Below are 16,574 nucleotides of genomic sequence, written 5' to 3'. Positions count from 1 at the left end.
ATTCAAAGGATTGTGATTATTTTGGTGGGTTGATTGTAAATTCGCAAATATTCAAATGAGACTCATCCATTCTCCATCATATATTTTGCCACTTTATTTTTCCACAAAACACAGTAGCCATTAAAGATCTGCAGTAATTTTTCCCTATGTTGTGCTGGTCAGTATGGCAGACATCTTGGAAGAAATTCCTAGTTAGTCATATTTTTTTATTTATTCCGCAAACAAATGATATTCATCTGCTCATGTGATCTCAACATGGTGGCCCCCATGAGGCGACCCCCCCCCTCCCCTCCATGTATAGCAAAATCCTAATGTGAGTGGGATCTTCATCTCACTAACTACATATTTTTAAATTTCTTTTTACAAAAGTGTTAATTTCTTAAACTTTTTATAATGCGGGAAAATGACCAAGTGCACCTTTAAAATTGCAAAAAATTTGTACCTAGATATTTGTAAGAAGAAAAAAAGACAAACCTGCTTGTTTGTATCAGTCTTTAAAAGATAAGTATAAGAAACGTTTAAAAAAATCAAAATACATTTTAGACGCCAATAAATAAGTCACTGAAAAAGGACATGAACTTCTCGGTAATTCAATAGTACGGTAGTAGTGAGAAGTCTGCTACTCTACTGCACTATCACGGTCGATGGCAGCGTAAAAGACCAACCTTGAAGATATAAATTGCTTTCTGGGTAATCCTAAAATATCCTTTCTATTTTTGTCTCATTGAGGAAAACGACATAATCCAAAACTGACGGGTAATATATTAAATCAAAGTATAATATAACATTTCTAAGAAATTCTTGATAAGAGCTTGGTGAAAATGACGTCAGCATAAAGCTCGATGAATTTTAGTATTAATGATAAAATCGTCCAAATAGATGACAGTGAGGCCAGCCGGCAGTCAGCATCGTCTTTTATTTTGAAAATACTGCACTGCTATACAGCTGAGCATGAGTCATTTCCTGTGGCTGTTGTTGTCCCTTATTGCTGCTGTCAGGACGGAAGAGTGGTTGCAGGTATGAATGTGTCCCTTCACTTTACCTTATCTCTGTTATGACACTTTTAACTCTTTTTAGCCTAAAAGTATGTAAACATGACTATGTACTCGTTGTCGAGTCTGAAATAAAATCTAAACTGCGGTAGTGGACTCAAAGCTAACCTAGACAGCTAATTCTTGCCGGTTCAACACCCACATGGGCTTTTTGAAATGAAATAATCTGTAAATGGTATCTAAAAATTTTTAATTTGAGATCATTAATAATAACCAAACAAGAGCTAATAATTCTCATATACTGTAACCTCACTTGCTCAGTTGGTTAATATTTTACTATGAAGTTCTGGCTTAGTTAGGATAGCTTAAGTGCTAGTTAAATATCCTAGTACAACATATGCAGGTGTTCAGAGTCCTGTTGTGGAAATAAATGAATATACTGGTACTAGAACATATTATATCCTATATTAGTCAATACTATTGGCAGCTGAGCTGTTTATGACCTTCAGATTTTTTTTATATAACAGCCATTCTCAAAAGATTACCATATAAGCCACTCAATGTTTTTTTTTTTTTGGAGAATATTAACCACCGTCATTACTTTTAAAGTTTGATTTGGGATGTTTGTCTGCCCTCAGCAAACTTACCAAGACCTCAGAGAGTAACATTTATATGTTTGTTTTATGTGTGCAGGTGTTTGAACTGTAAACAGTTGTGGGAGATGGATGCAAATGGAGCAGAATGTGAACAGCCACAGAAAAGACTAGGATCTAAAGACAAGCAGAATGGCAGTTCTACAGGTTTGTTAAGCTGAGAGGAAGCTGATGTAATTATCGGCTGGCATGTAAGCCTCAGCTGAACAGATCAAGGGTCAGGACCAGAGATAAAACGTCCTGTGGAGATAAACAGACCTGCCATCATCACTGATGGATTCGTCATTGATCTTAAAGTCCGCATGGAATGAAAATTCACCCTATCTTTTATCTTAAGAAAAACATTTTGACCTCGTTTAATAAAAATACACTTCTCTCTGCTGATGTATGCAGGACTTTTAAACTCCATCCTTGCAGCCTCGCATTCACCTCCACTTTTGAGTGCAACAACTCATCGCAAAATCGAACCAATAACAGATGCATAAAACTATGTCCCCACCCTTCTTTTTTTTTAATAAGCCATTATACAGATGTATATCACAATATCGAAGATCTGTCGGTAATTCTGTTTCATCTTGACTTTAATCATAATGACAAATCATACACCTTTATAATATGTAATATTTGTTTTCTGCTTGATTTTGTTGAAATAATCAGTAGTGTTTGTGAACTCGCTTTTGTACTTGTTGCATGTTGTTCTAAAACGTATAATAATTAAATCATGTTAAAAGCTTGTGTATTGTACCCACAGATTCATCTCTAAGAGAGAGAAAGCAGCAGGACAGGGAAGAGCGTCTCTCTTTAGTGTTGTGGAAGAGGCCTTTAATCACACTACAGTATTTCTTCCTAGAAACCCTCATTACCCTGAAAGAATGGACGTGGAAGTAAGCAATCAAACTTTTATTGTACACTCATAATCTAATTTTGAGTGTCTTTTTAGGTAGTTTTTGGGAAGTTTAGCTAATGTATTTGCATCTGACATTGTATGGTGAAAATGACGGTTAAAAAAACGGAAAGGTTTTTACTTTAGTTTTTTTCCGTACAGACGACAATACTGTCAAAACGATCCCCGTTCACACGGATCTGCTAAAACGCTGTATTATTCATGCCAGGCCAGTAGTTGGCGATGTCACTTTGTAAAGAAAAACTACACTCCTATAGACAGAAGAACACCTAATATGCATGCGCATGACGTCACCGTTTTCACAAATTCATGTTTTTGTAGTTTACACGGAGATGATAACGGTATTATTTTCTAAAACTTGCACTTTGAAAGCCATTTTCAAAATGTGCATTTTCAGGCCACCAAAACGCTGTTGTCATGTAAATGAATGGCTAAAACACATACGTTTTTTGCTTTTAGTTGAAAACAGTGTCATGTAAACGCTCCCTTAATTCCTATCAATGCTAGACAAGTGAAAAAAAGTGATATTTTACAAGTATCATTCAGATTCTTTTCTTTAAAAGCAACTGAATGCAATACACATTACCGTTTAAAAGAGTTTTTTTAACCTTACTTAGCAAGGATGCATTAAATTGATCAAAAGTGACAGTAAAGACATTTATAATGTCTAAAAAGATTTGTATTCCAAATTAATTGTTCTTTTGAACCTTCTGATTCTCAAAGAATCTTGAAAAATGCATCACAATTTCTACAAATATATTCCAGCACAACTGTTTTCAACATTAATTATAAGAAATGTATCTTGAGCAGCAAATCAGCATATTAGAGTGATTTCTGAAGAATCGTGTGACACTGAAGCTTTGCCATCATATCAAAATAATATATATAAAAAAATGGAGAACGGATATTTTGAATTGTAATAATATTTTACAATATTACTGCATTTATGATCAAATATATGCAGCCTTGTTGAGCATAAGAGACTTCTTTTAAAAACATTTAAAAAATCGTACCGACTGCAAACATTTGAGCGATGAGATACTTCAAAATATATGGTTTATTGTGATTTTAATTCATTTACAGTCTTACTTATAATCACATCCACCTTTTAATAATGCATATTACAGTTAATTTATTTTATTTGTTTACAGGCTTTGGCAGAGAAAAGGTGTGGTATTTTTGACCATAGTCCTTTTTTCATTTTTCTCAATGGCTTACTCAATAGAAGGAACACATCAGCAGGTGAGCTCAGTATTTGCCTATTGGTCACAAATCTGTAGCCAGAATCATGATTTTGCTGCTTGTACTATTTTTGTTTTGTTTCTTATGATCACTTTTTTACAAAAAGCTTCTGCAAGGTAGTAATTTAGCAGTTCTATTTTGTTCACATGCTCTAATAGAGTTGTTATTCTGAAGCTTCTTAGCTACTGTTTAATGTGTTTGCCATTGTTTGTAGTATGTACAGTACCTGGAGAAGAAGTTCCTGTGGTGTGCCTACTGGGTAGGCCTGGGTATTTTGTCTTCGGTTGGTCTCGGAACTGGATTGCACACGTTCCTCCTGTACCTGGTAAGAGTTCAGTGGACTGAAATTTAGACTTAATTTCTCATTCTAGGGAGTGTTTTATTGATCATAGTTTGTTTGATTTTTATCAGTAGAAACAAAGTAAACTTTTACTGTATATATGTGCCAAAACACACAACAAAGCTAATAAACATAAAAGTCACGTTTTGACTTTTTTGGGTCTTTGAATACAGTAACATCGGCTATTCCCCTAGATTAACTGTCAGGGGCCCAGTGCTCTGTCAAAAGGGAAGAGTATTTGTGCTGGGTGTTCCACTGAAGTTTATTAATAGTGTGACAGTGAGAGCATGTGCCTCACTCCGCTTCTCTGCAGCAGATCTCGTAAGCAGAACCTTTCAGCAGTTTCCACTGACTCAGATTGAACTGTTAGACAGTGGTCAGGAGTGTCCACTTCCACTGGCTGTGGTGAAGTCACACCCCTCCTTTGTCACCGGGGAATTCTAGTACTTTGCGCTCGGTTTGTGTGTCTATGGACGGCATTGTGAAAGAATGGGATGTGAAAGTGCAAATACGCACAATGTTTCGCCATCAGACTTTTGTATAAAGATCATGAGCAATTTTTTTTCACACATCAAGCTCTATTTTTTGTCTTTTTAATTGTTTATAGGATAATATCTTGTAAAAGGGCTGTCAAAGCAAAAGTAACTATTTGAATTGATTTTGTTTTTAACCTTTATACACCTAACATTACTTGAGTAGTGGGGAAAAAAGGCGGCACCCTTAATATAAAGACAGTATTTTCTAGATAGTTTTAATAATGTACTTTGTTTTTAGTAGTGAAGTAGTTATAGTAATTATATAATAGTGAAGTATTAATTATTTGTCACATGATCCTTCAGAAATCATTCTAAAATGCTGATTTGCTGCTCAAGAAACATTAATTACTATTATCAATGTTGAAAACAGTTGTGCAGTTGTCATAATTTACTCACCCTCATGTTGTTGCAAACCTGTACGAGTCTCTTTCTTCTGTTGAACTCAGAAGATATTTTGAAGAATGTCGGTAACCAGACAGTTGAGGTAGCCATTGGCTTCCATAGTATGTTTTTTCCTACTATGGAAGTCAATGGGTGCCGTCAACTGTCTGTTTACAACATTCTTCAAAATATCTTTTGTGTTCAATAGAAGAAAGAAACTCATACAGGTTTGCAACAACATGAGGGTGAGTAAATTATGACAGAATTTTAACTATCTTTTTAGTATTTTTGTGCAAACCATTATACTTTTTTTCAAGATTCTTTGATAAAAGGTCAAAAGAACAGCATTTATTTGAAACAGATTTTTGTTTTTCTTAAAAAAAAAAACCCAAAAAGCAAACATTTTTAAACATTTGTAGCAAAAACGCCTAATACAAGGAATACATTTTTTAATCAAAACTGCTTCTCATCTGCATCTAATGATTGAGTTTGGGAAGTGGCTTGTGTCAGGTTTCAGTGCCTGGGAAATAAACTCAATTGCACTGAGTAACCAGATAAAACGGTTGCTGTATCAGGCTCTTTGCTGTGACACCATCATGAGCTCATACCTCTGAATGTGATTAACCAATGGTGGTCCTGACTGGCTGACATCACCTCTGACTGTAAAGATCCCAACAGTCAGCAGAGTAACCTAAGACCACCATCAAAATTTAGACTGGGTTTAGGTTTAACAGGCTTTTTAGTTCAGGTCTGGGATATCTCTTTGCATTCTGTTCCTTATAAAACAACTTTTGATGTGACAAACTAAAGGTTTCTCTATCATTTGTTGCATCTGTGTAGTATTTCTTATAAGATTATGGTTGATTTGGATGGAGCCATCCACTAAATGGTACCACCGGAGTCATTTGTGCCTCCTTCGGTTAAAGAAGGTTAATCAGAGGTTAAAAATGCTAGACATGGTATATTGTCCAGTCTCCTCTCCCACGTATATTCTCCCACGGATCGACCGACTGTGGGAAGGTATGACATCACTGTCTGTTTTCACTTAGTAAATGAATTGTCATTTCGTCTTTGTGGTATTTCCATCGCACTACATTGAGGTCACAAGCTTTTTGCAGTTGCATTGAACCGCACGGACATATGTGGTAGTTTTACGTAGTTGGTCAGCAAACAACTGTTTATTTTACACGTGAAGTACTATTCTTAGAAATGCATCAAGCTGTGCATGTGACAGCGCTCATGGACAAGAAATGTTCATGCTCACGTGAAGTTTTATTTCAGTCTGTAAACATGTGACTGCATCATTTCCTCCAGGGTCCACACATAGCTTCTGTCACCCTGGCTGCATATGAATGTGGCTCAGTGAACTTCCCTGAGCCGCCCTACCCAGCTCAGATAGTGTGTCCGGAGGAGGAGTTCCTAAAGGAGAGCATCTCATTGTGGACCATCATGGCGAAGGTCCGCCTGGAGGCCTGCATGTGGGTAAGTACTTTCACACCACAGTCTCTTGGCCCATTACACACAATGCTCCAGCTAATTGAGCTGTTGGGTTTCAGTAGAGCAGGGTTCGAACTAAACTGCTGGAAGTTAACCTTCTGGAATGGGATTCAGCAGGCTGAAATGGCAGCCAAAAAGTGTAGGTCATTCACACTAGTTTTTGAGCATGTGAACATATTCCAGATCCTGCAACAAGTACAATATCACCATATATTCCACATCATACATTTAATATTATTATTGTACTAATATTTCCTTTTTATAAGTGTAAAATATAAATATATACAGGTTCTTCTCAAAAAATTAGCATATTGTGATAAAGTGCATTATTTTCCATAATGTAATGATAAAAATTAAACTTTTATATATTTTAGATTCATTGCACACCAACTGAAATATTTCAGGTCTTTTATTGTTTTAATACTGATGATTTTGGCATACAGCTCATGAAAACCCAAAATTCCTGTCTCAAAAAATTAGCATATTTCATCCGACCAATAAAATAAGTGTTTTTAATAAATAAATAAAAAGTCAACCTTCAAATAATTATGTTCAGTTATGCACTCAATAGTCAATACTTGGTCGGGATTCCTTTTGCAGAAATGACTGCTTCAATACGGCGTGGCATGGAGGCAATCAGCCTGTGGCACTGCTGAGGTGTTATGGAGGCCCAGGATGCTTCGATAGCGGCCTTAAGCTCATCCAGAGTGTTGGGTCTTGCGTCTCTCAACTTTCTCTTCACAATATCCCACAGATTCTCTATGGGGTTCAGGTCAGGAGAGTTGGCATGCCAATTGAGCACAGTAATACCATGGTCAGTAAACCATTTACCAGTGGTTTTGGCACTGTGAGCAGGAGCCAGGTCGTGCTGAAAAATGAAATCTTTATCTCCATAAAGCTTTTCAGCGGGTGGAAGCATGAAGTGCTCCAAAATCTCCTGATAGCTAGCTGCATTGACCCTGCCCTTGATAAAACACAGTGCACCAACACCAGCAGCTGACATGGCACCCCAGACCATCACTGACTGTGGGTACTTGACACTGGACTTCAGGCATTTTGGCATTTCCTTCTCCCCAGTCTTCCTCCAGACTCTGGCACCTTGATTTCCGAATGACATGCAAAACTGAGCAACAGTCCAGTGCTGCTTCTCTGTAGCCCAGATCAGGCGCTTCTGCCGCTGTTTCTGGTTAAAAAGTGGCTTGACCTGGTGAATGCGGCACCTGTAGCCCATTTCCTGCACACGCCTGTGCACGGTGGCTCTGGATGTTTCTACTCCAGACTCAGTCCACTGCTTCCGCAGGTCCCCCAAGGTCTGGAATCGGTCCTTCTCCACAATCTTCCTCAGGGTCCGGTCACCTCTTCTCGTTGTGCAGCGTTTTTTGCCACACTTTTTCCTTCTTACAGACTTCCCACTGAGGTGCCTTGATACAGCACTCTGGGAACAGCCTATTTGTTCAGAAATTTCTTTCTGTCTTACCCTCTTGCTTGAGGGTGTCAATGATGGCCTTCTGGACAGCAGTCAGGTCGGCAGTCTTACCCATTATTGTGGTTTTGAGTAATGAAACAGGCTGGGAGTTTTTAAAAGCCTCAGGAATCTTTTGCAGGTGTTTAGAGTTAATTAGTTGATTCAGATGATTAGGTTAATAGCTTGTTTAGAGACCCTTTTCATGATATGCTAATTTTTTGAGACAGGAATTTTGGGTTTTCATGAGCTGTGTGCCAAAATCATCAGTATTAAAACAATAAAAAACCTGAAATATTTCAGTTGGTGTGCAATGAATCTAAAATATATGAAAGTTTAATTTGTATCATTACATTATGGAAAATAATTAACTTTATCACAATATGCTAATTTTTTGAGAAGGACCTGTATATTATAATTAGTTTTTTATATATATAAAAAAATATATAATATATAATTATATCAATATTATAAATGTATATATTTTTAAATTCATTTAAAGTAATATAAATGTATGTATTGTAATAAATATAGATTCATTTTATGTAATAGATTAATATAATATATAATAATTATAAATAATTTAGAAGAATATATATATATCTTATAATTTATTTATTAATTCTTGATTTAAATGTTAATTCTATCTATCTGTCATGTTAAAATAAGCTTACTGTGTACTGGGATCAATGCAGCTTCTTAATTGAAGTTTGCATTTTTAAAAACTTTTAATAATGTGAAACTGCCAAAATGAGAAGATCCTCCATGTTTGGTCTTAAGATGCCAATCTGTGATGTTTTGATCCTTTGCTATGACAATTATTTTTGGCATATAAATTGACATTTCAATTTCCAAACCTGAACTATGATAAGCAGTGAAAGGCTTCTGCGTATTTGCATGTTTTCAAAAACCTAGTATTACCATCCCAACATAACGTCTTGTTTGTGAAGACTTGCAGAACTCAGAAGCTGATGTTTACGATACACTTTTGTCTTCTTTAGGCTCATAATGTGTGACTGTGTTTTCAGGGTGCGGGCACGGCTATTGGAGAGCTGCCTCCTTACTTCATGGCGCGGGCGGCACGGCTTTCTGGAGCAGATCCTGATGATGAAGATTATGAGGAATTTGAGGAGATGCTGGAGCAGGCACAGAGCGCACAGGTCTGGATTTCATCTCAGAAGCTCATGTCATATACTCGACCCATGTGTCCAAACTAACAGTTTACCTTCATACCGACATTAGCTCATTAGGATCTCCGGTAGACGTTCAAAGCTCAACTAACTATTTCCTTCTAGTGGTCATGCCTTTATGAAGCTGAGAGTGATGCCCCCCCATGATGCAGCAGATACTGTATCCTGTTGGTGGGAGGGGGGCCTGTATCCTATTCCCTTGAGTCCCCACTATTGTGGTTCACTTATGCAGGTCACATGATTTCTTGGAAGGGCTCTCCCCTGACTTCCAGTAAACCCTTTGAGCAGCGGGTGACTCAGAGTCAGAGCTTCCCTTTAATCATTGCCTCTTAGTGTCTGAGTGGGACCCCACATGTTCTGTACCTTCACACAAGACTTTTAATTGGTCATCTTTAATAATGTTGTATTCCATCAAGATCTGGTGATTATTGCCACCCTTTTTTTTATATCTTTTTTTTTTTTTTTTTTTTACAATTCTGGCAGAGTAATTATTTTATATGACTGTTATTTTAGGCATAATGTTAAATGTTTTCTTTGCTTTTGCCTTAAAATATTGTAGAGTAGCTGAAAGCTGATTCCAGAAATTGTTCTACTAAAATGATATCTATTTTTTTACATAAAATAAATATTTTATGAGTAAATGTATTACATTAATATTTGTATTATAATATTTTAACATATTATAATTATTATTATTTTTAATTATTTAATATAATATTTAGTTTTATATAAACACATTTTTTAAAACAATATTAAACCTATTTTACAGTGTATAACAATAAAAAAAAAGTTGTACAGATTGTTTAGTTCTTGCAGACTTATGATCACTTTTCCATGCCAAGTCTAAATTTTTTTAATTGTCAAATTTCTTACAGGATTTTGCATCAAGAGCCAAGCTTGCAGTGCAAAACATGGTGCAGAAAGTTGGATTTTTTGGAATTCTGGCTTGTGCCTCTGTAAGTTTTTATTTATTTATTTATTTATTTTAATCATTGCTTAGTAATTGCAGAATTTAAATAGTTCCTATTTGCAGGGGGATGGGAGGGTACCCCCAACATATGGAATTATTAATCAATTATATAGGCTACATCGCACGTTCAGAGCTGTTATAAGCGCCAAGTTCCCGTCCGAACTGAACGAACCAATTATCAGCGCAATAAGACAGAAGCCCGGTTTATTTACATACATTGTACAGACATTACATTGTGATAAGATTTGCGCGAGTCGCTCCTATCGTGACAACTATAAAAAAAATGTGTGACCCATTTGAATTCTGTCGAGAATTTACTACTTTAAAATGCTATAGAGAAAGTCAAACATGATCTGAAACAGCCACATGAACTAAAAAAACTGATGAAAAGAGAAAACATAATCTTGATCATAAAACATAATCTCAGACTTACGTGCCATCCAGAAACTTGCGCTCTACAAGTGAACGTCGTCTTGTGGTGCCATCTCAAAGAGGCACAAAATCTCTTTCTCAGACCTTTACCTGGACTGTTCCCTGCTGGTGGAATGACCGGCCTAACTCACTCAACCAGAGCGGCTGAGTGCGTAGCCATTTTCAAGAAACGGCTGAAGACGCATCTTTTTCATCAACAGTGAAAAAGTATTGACCCATTAATACTAACACTATCTTCTATTCTATATCTATTATCTTTATTTTTGTTTGTTTTTTTAAGTACAAGTACTGCGTTAGATTAAACTGGGAAGGGTCATAGCACTTGCATATTGTTGTCCTTTTGTTAGTTTAACTGCTTCTATTGTTCTCATTTGTAAGTCGCTTTGGATAAAAGCGTCTGCTAAATGAATAAATGTAAATGTTGTGTAAAAAAAACAACAAAAAAAACTGGCCTTCAGAAATTCTGAGATGACAGAATCAATTAGAGCCTGGTGAACTGTTAAGAAGTTGTAAATAAACTATTTCGATATAAGAACAGGGTATATGCAGGAATCTTGAAGTTAATTTTAATACCTTTTCAAGACTTTTTCAAGACCTTCTCAATATTTTTTAATACCTCACCGCCACTTCAAGCTGTAACCATTTACATCAGTGATACTTTTAACTTAACAGTTTTAGTTTGTGATAAAGACTATAGACCACTCTGATAAAAAAAAAAAAAAAAATCAAATAGGCTGGGATAGTAAATCAAAGCAAAGTTTATTAAAAAACTAAACAAAACTTTGCTCCACCCTCAACAACAATCATGCTGTTGTGCCTCAGTTCTTCGTTTTTTAAAATAAAAATAACTAAATTCACACACTTTTACGATGTTTTTGGGACTCAAACTGTTGGACAGACTTTATAAAGCCGTGATAAGACTTTTTAATACTTTTTAAGGGTCTTAATTTTCCCAAAATTGATTTATCACCTTTTAATACTTTTCAAGACCCCGCGGATACCCTGAAGAAAATGTTACGTAAATGTTAGTTTGACTTCCCATGGCACTTTGAAGTTGAACATTCTGTCAAACTGATAAGGTTCTCATCATATGACCACAAAAGACCATTTTGCAAAAATAAATGAATGCATAAATCTCATGGGACCGTGCCCTGGGACCCCGCTAACATGGGTCACACGCCAATAATGTTGAAACCAAAACTATGCCCTTGGTTCACGGTAGCTTATATAATAAATGTGTTATATAGTTTGTTTAATGTATACTGGGGGGGTGTTAGAATAGTTTTTTCAAATGCGTTTGTCAGATTATTGTCTTTTGGTGCTTACCAGTACTTATGCATATCTGTTTCTCAGATCCCAAATCCCTTGTTTGACCTGGCTGGAATCACCTGTGGTCATTTCCTGATTCCATTTTGGACCTTCTTTGGAGCGACTCTCATTGGAAAGGCCGTTATTAAGATGCACATTCAGGTATACAGAGAGTAAAAAAACAAATGTTAAACACTTTTTGAGTGTGTCATTCCTAAAGAGGTGATTCCCATAATTCTCAAAGTGTTTTTTCAGTTGATCGGTGCCATTAGATCATCAAAGACAGACCTTTGCATGTGGCTCTTTTGAGTTTAAAATGTTGACTCAGCAGATTCTAGACAGCGGTGCATCTGATGTCTACAGAGCTGCTCATGTCATCCAAATGATCAAATCATGAGCGGGAGTGAGTCAGTGATCTCATCGGGTGTCACGTCTCCCCACTTCTCGCTGTCTCCTAAAGACACTATCTGCCCCCCCCCCCACCCCCCCCCCCCCCCCCCACACACACACACACAAAAATAAATCTGCTACACTCGCCTTCTTGAGGAACATTCCGTTGATTCAATGTCTGACAATGTTTATCCACTTTTTGTCTCTCTACAGAAACTATTTGTTATCATAACATTCAGCAAGCACATAGTGGAGCAGATGGTCACTCTGATCGGGTGAGTAATGACACCACCATTAGAGTAGTCATGCAAATTCTGAAGATGGTTTTGTTCTTATTTGGTTCGATGAGTGGCAATTCAAAATGCTTTTTAGACATACAAAAATAAATATATTATTAATCATTTAATGTTTTTTTGCATGTGAATTACTTCTCAAATAGATACAGCCTTGTTCCATGTTTAAAAAAAATCTTACCAACCCTAAACTTTAGAACGGTAGTGCTTAGATTAATAAAGCGTCTTTTTTTTTTTGCCAGTAAGAAACAAATGTCATTGTAACATGTAAATGCACTAGCGGAAACTAAAAAAAGGATCTAGCAGAGTTTATTGAACTCTTTCATGAACTGTGGGCAGCTCATTTTAACGTTTGCATGCAGACTCCTCTCAGACAGTCATATGCTTACCATTGTTTAGTCTGAATCATCTAAAGAATCGCATATAGTTTCTGTTCCTCTATACCACTATATAGGACATGGGAATGGCTAAATATGTCCAGGTTACATTTCACTCCAAAATCAGTAAGAATTATTACACATTACGCTATTACACATCTTCTGAAATGGTACAGAATCTCCGGATCAAAACACAGGCGAAGGAGGAGCAGAAACAAGCGATTGAAGCATTGCTTAAGCACATGTAAAATAATGCGATCATTAAACGGCATATAAATCAAAACCGCCTAACATTACCGCATGAAATCTCAACCCAGGAAGAGGTAGGCCCGATATAGGACTGTGCAAGCATTAAGGCTCGTACACACCGGGACGAATATCGGCGCACGTTATTCGGCAGCGTTTTTCAACGCGTTTTTTGTGTTCACACCCAAGCGATTTTCGCTGACGATGAGCCGAGTGAACATGCAAATTCATTCCCTGACATTAGATGGCGCCCATTTGCTCTGCAATACCACTCCATAACATTCTCTTTTATCAAGATTTTTGTAGTCGCTGTCGCGTTTGTCATATAGTTCTTTATGTTCCGACACCAACGAGACCAGCAGCTCTACATTCATCTTGCCTTGCATCTTCCTCGTCTTATTTCTTCCCGGCAGTGTTGACGCATCTTGGTGTATATCTTCTTCGCCGTTACGTATGTGTGCTCGGCAAGACCGTTTTGTGTTTGAGCGCCCCCAAGTTGTGTTTTACTGTAACTTCAGAAGCTCCAGACACGTGAGCAAAAGCGCCAATCTCATTGGTCGGATAGTTTTTGACGCGGCGCATCAAACTAAAAAAACGAACCCGAGGCGTTTTTTAAAAAATGACGCTTTTACGCGTGGCGTTTTTCGTGTCGGTGTGCACACTCACATTGGCGCCCTTTGTTTAGTCACGAGGCGTTAAACGTTGGCGAATATCGCGCGCGAAATTCGTCCCGGTGTGAACAGGCCTTTAGGGGTGTTGATGGACTCAATCTACTCGGTTACTTTTTTTAATTAAGTTAACTTCTTTTGATATATTGCATGTTCAGATATTCATACAACAAAATATTCTGGGGGCTATGAAAATTTTGTGAAATTGATCAAAAATATTGACAGGGAAAGAGTTAATTGTCATTAAAATAATGTCAAAACCCTGTTAAGACTTTATTGCATTAAATGTCCTTATTAACTATGTGATATTTTATGTTTGGTTTTAGAGTGAAATGTGACCATAGGATTGACCTTACTTAACCCTGTTTGTACCATATACTGAGCCCACTTATTAGTAAGCCTGAGAAGTCTTCACCATTTATGGAGATGTCTGTGCACAGACATGTTGTAGCAGAGTGACTCAAAAGTAGAGATGTGGTCTCCATGTTGGCACTTTCAACGGCACTCAAAAGTAAAAATGAAATGACTGTTCATCTTTGAATGAGGCACAATTGTAGCTTCATAATTAAGCCACGTCGAAAGAACTTCATAATTACGATCTAAGAATGTGGTCACATGATTTGGACAAGATCCTTTGGATTCGATGAGCTGCTCAAACTTGAGGTTCTTAATCATCAGCTTGTTTGTGGTGAGGTCATGTGACTGAGACAGTAACATTCAGAAGTTGTATTCTGGTTCCTTTTCAGTAGTATTTCTTTGCTTTTTTTGATGTAATAAAGACATGGTAATTGCACCTTGAACTGGAAAGATGTGTGGTGCAGAAATATTATAATTGATCCTACATGATGGTTTGGTTTCACTGACATTCACCCCCCCCCCCCCCCCCCAAAAAAAAAACTGGGCGGCTCTTCCTACATTGCAGTGATGACACAATATTGAGTCACTTCCTCATTAATTGCTTTAGAGCAGTTCCTACAGAAACCTCTCTGCTATAAGTGAGGGTTCAGAGATCTGGTGCTTCATTCTTCTGGAGGCTTCACTGATGGAAAGCTGTTGTGCACTTTGGGAGATCTAGTTGACTTCTGGCTGCTTCCATTCTTGGTAAGACTTTGCTAATCATTTCTTAATTTTTTTGGACAGTATTATCCCTGGAGTTGGAGCATCTCTTCAGAAACCTTTTAGGGAGTACTTGGAAGCCCAGAGAGCCAAGCTTCATAATCCAGCCGGCGAAGGAACTGCAGCGGTAAAAAATCAATCAATGCTATCAAATATTTTATGTATTTATTTATATAAATTTTAATTTATATAGATTTTAATTTATTTAAATTTATTATTATTTTCATTCTTTATTTCTGCAACGTATTTTTTGTATTTTACTTTATTTTAACAAGAAACAGAAACAAAAAAATTATATATATATTTATAATTCTTGTTGTTTATTTCCGCATTTTATTTTTTACTTTATTTTAACAAGAAACAGGAAAAAATTATATATATATTTATATATATTAATTATACTGTGTATATATAGAAATACACATGTCATACATGCATACATAATATATATATATATACTTGCTTATTCTGCTTTTTTAATTTATTTTTGTCTTTTTTTTATTTAAAAAAAATATAGGTTTAACATGGCCTAGAAAAACACATTATTTATTAAGAAAAATTTAATTTGGCCTTAAAATCTTTTAATCTTTGAACCAAGTAATTCAGAAAATGTAAAATATTTTATTTTTATATACGTTTTTTTTTGTTTTTTTTTTGTGCAGGGTGAAAGCTGGCTCTCGTGGGTATTTGAGAAAGTGGTGCTGGTCATGGTGTGCTATTTTATTCTGTCCATCATTAACTCCATGGCACAGAGCTACGGCAAGCGTCTCCAGCTGAAGAAGTACTCAGAGGAGAAAACAAAATGACGGACTCACAGAAAAACATCTCACGCTCCTGTTTTGGAACCTACGAAATATTTAAGCTAAAACTGCTACATGAGCACTGATTTGTGTGCGCTTCTGTATGTTAACGTTCATTCAGATCCCTTTAGTTACGTGAAGTCCCTCTTCATTTGTCTGTAGTGTGCTCTACTATTTAAAATCAGATTTAACATTTATAGAGAATTTTGTCTTTACAGAACCAAGGCAGTCTAGCTAACAGGCTGTGTGGGGTCATATTTGTTGCAATGCCTTATGCAACATTTGGAGGTCATGCTTCCATTGAAGTGAATACAGTTCTTAATCAATAGATTGACTTATTTAATTTCTAACATACAGGTATGGATGGGCAGGGTCTGTTTTGCGAAGTGTTGTGATTGGAATTTTCAGGGATAGTTTTTTTTTAATCAATATTGATGTCATTTTGTATTTCTTTAACTGTTTAAAAGAGGATAGCAATATCAACTCAGATCATTGTGGTTTCTAAATAGTTTGCACATCTTGTAAATAATGTTTTGACTATACGCACATGTTTATTCTCCAGAGATCTTAAACCAAAATGTCACAAACTAGTGGATGTAACTTTTAACTCAAGAAACTGAAGATGTGATATTTGCATTTGTTTGTGCATTTCAACCTTTGACATTTTAACTAAAACCACAAGTTGATCCATACTTTCCTCTTTTCTTATTTTGGGCTGAAATATTTGTGTGGCTAACTATAATTTCTCTCAGAACCAACATTAAATTGATTAATACA

At 36.3% G+C, this 16,574-nt stretch overlaps 1 protein-coding gene across 1 annotated transcript; it reads left to right on the top strand.

Annotated features, from left to right (window-relative positions):
- Nucleotides 1-924: 924 nt before the first annotated feature.
- vmp1 (vacuole membrane protein 1) lies at nt 925-16,574 on the top strand. The gene is made up of 12 exons (XM_056243145.1): nt 925-1,017; nt 1,686-1,792; nt 2,397-2,529; nt 3,701-3,791; nt 4,006-4,116; nt 6,363-6,530; nt 9,036-9,167; nt 10,073-10,153; nt 11,953-12,069; nt 12,511-12,572; nt 15,022-15,124; nt 15,660-16,574. Exons 2-12 carry the CDS (start codon nt 1,714-1,716, stop codon nt 15,801-15,803), a joined length of 1,221 nt encoding a protein of 406 aa, XP_056099120.1. The 5' UTR covers nt 925-1,017; nt 1,686-1,713; the 3' UTR covers nt 15,804-16,574.

The sequence above is a fragment of the Rhinichthys klamathensis genome, unplaced genomic scaffold, assembly GCF_029890125.1.
Source record: "Rhinichthys klamathensis goyatoka isolate OS25496 unplaced genomic scaffold, OSU_Roscu_1.1 h1tg000781l_1, whole genome shotgun sequence".
Classification (NCBI taxonomy): Eukaryota; Metazoa; Chordata; class Actinopteri; order Cypriniformes; family Leuciscidae; genus Rhinichthys; species Rhinichthys klamathensis.
This window is presented reverse-complemented; position numbering and strand designations above follow the sequence as displayed.

Excerpts from the sequence above, each read along its gene's own strand:
- vmp1 (XM_056243145.1), top strand. The coding sequence starts at position 1,714 with ATGGATGCAAATGGAGCAGAATGTGAACAGCCACAGAAAAGACTAGGA. Across the intron at positions 6,531-9,035 it reads GCCTGGAGGCCTGCATGTGG|GGTGCGGGCACGGCTATTGG; the intron begins GTAAGTACTTTC and ends CTGTGTTTTCAG. Across the intron at positions 15,125-15,659 it reads CCGGCGAAGGAACTGCAGCG|GGTGAAAGCTGGCTCTCGTG; the intron begins GTAAAAAATCAA and ends TTTTTTGTGCAG.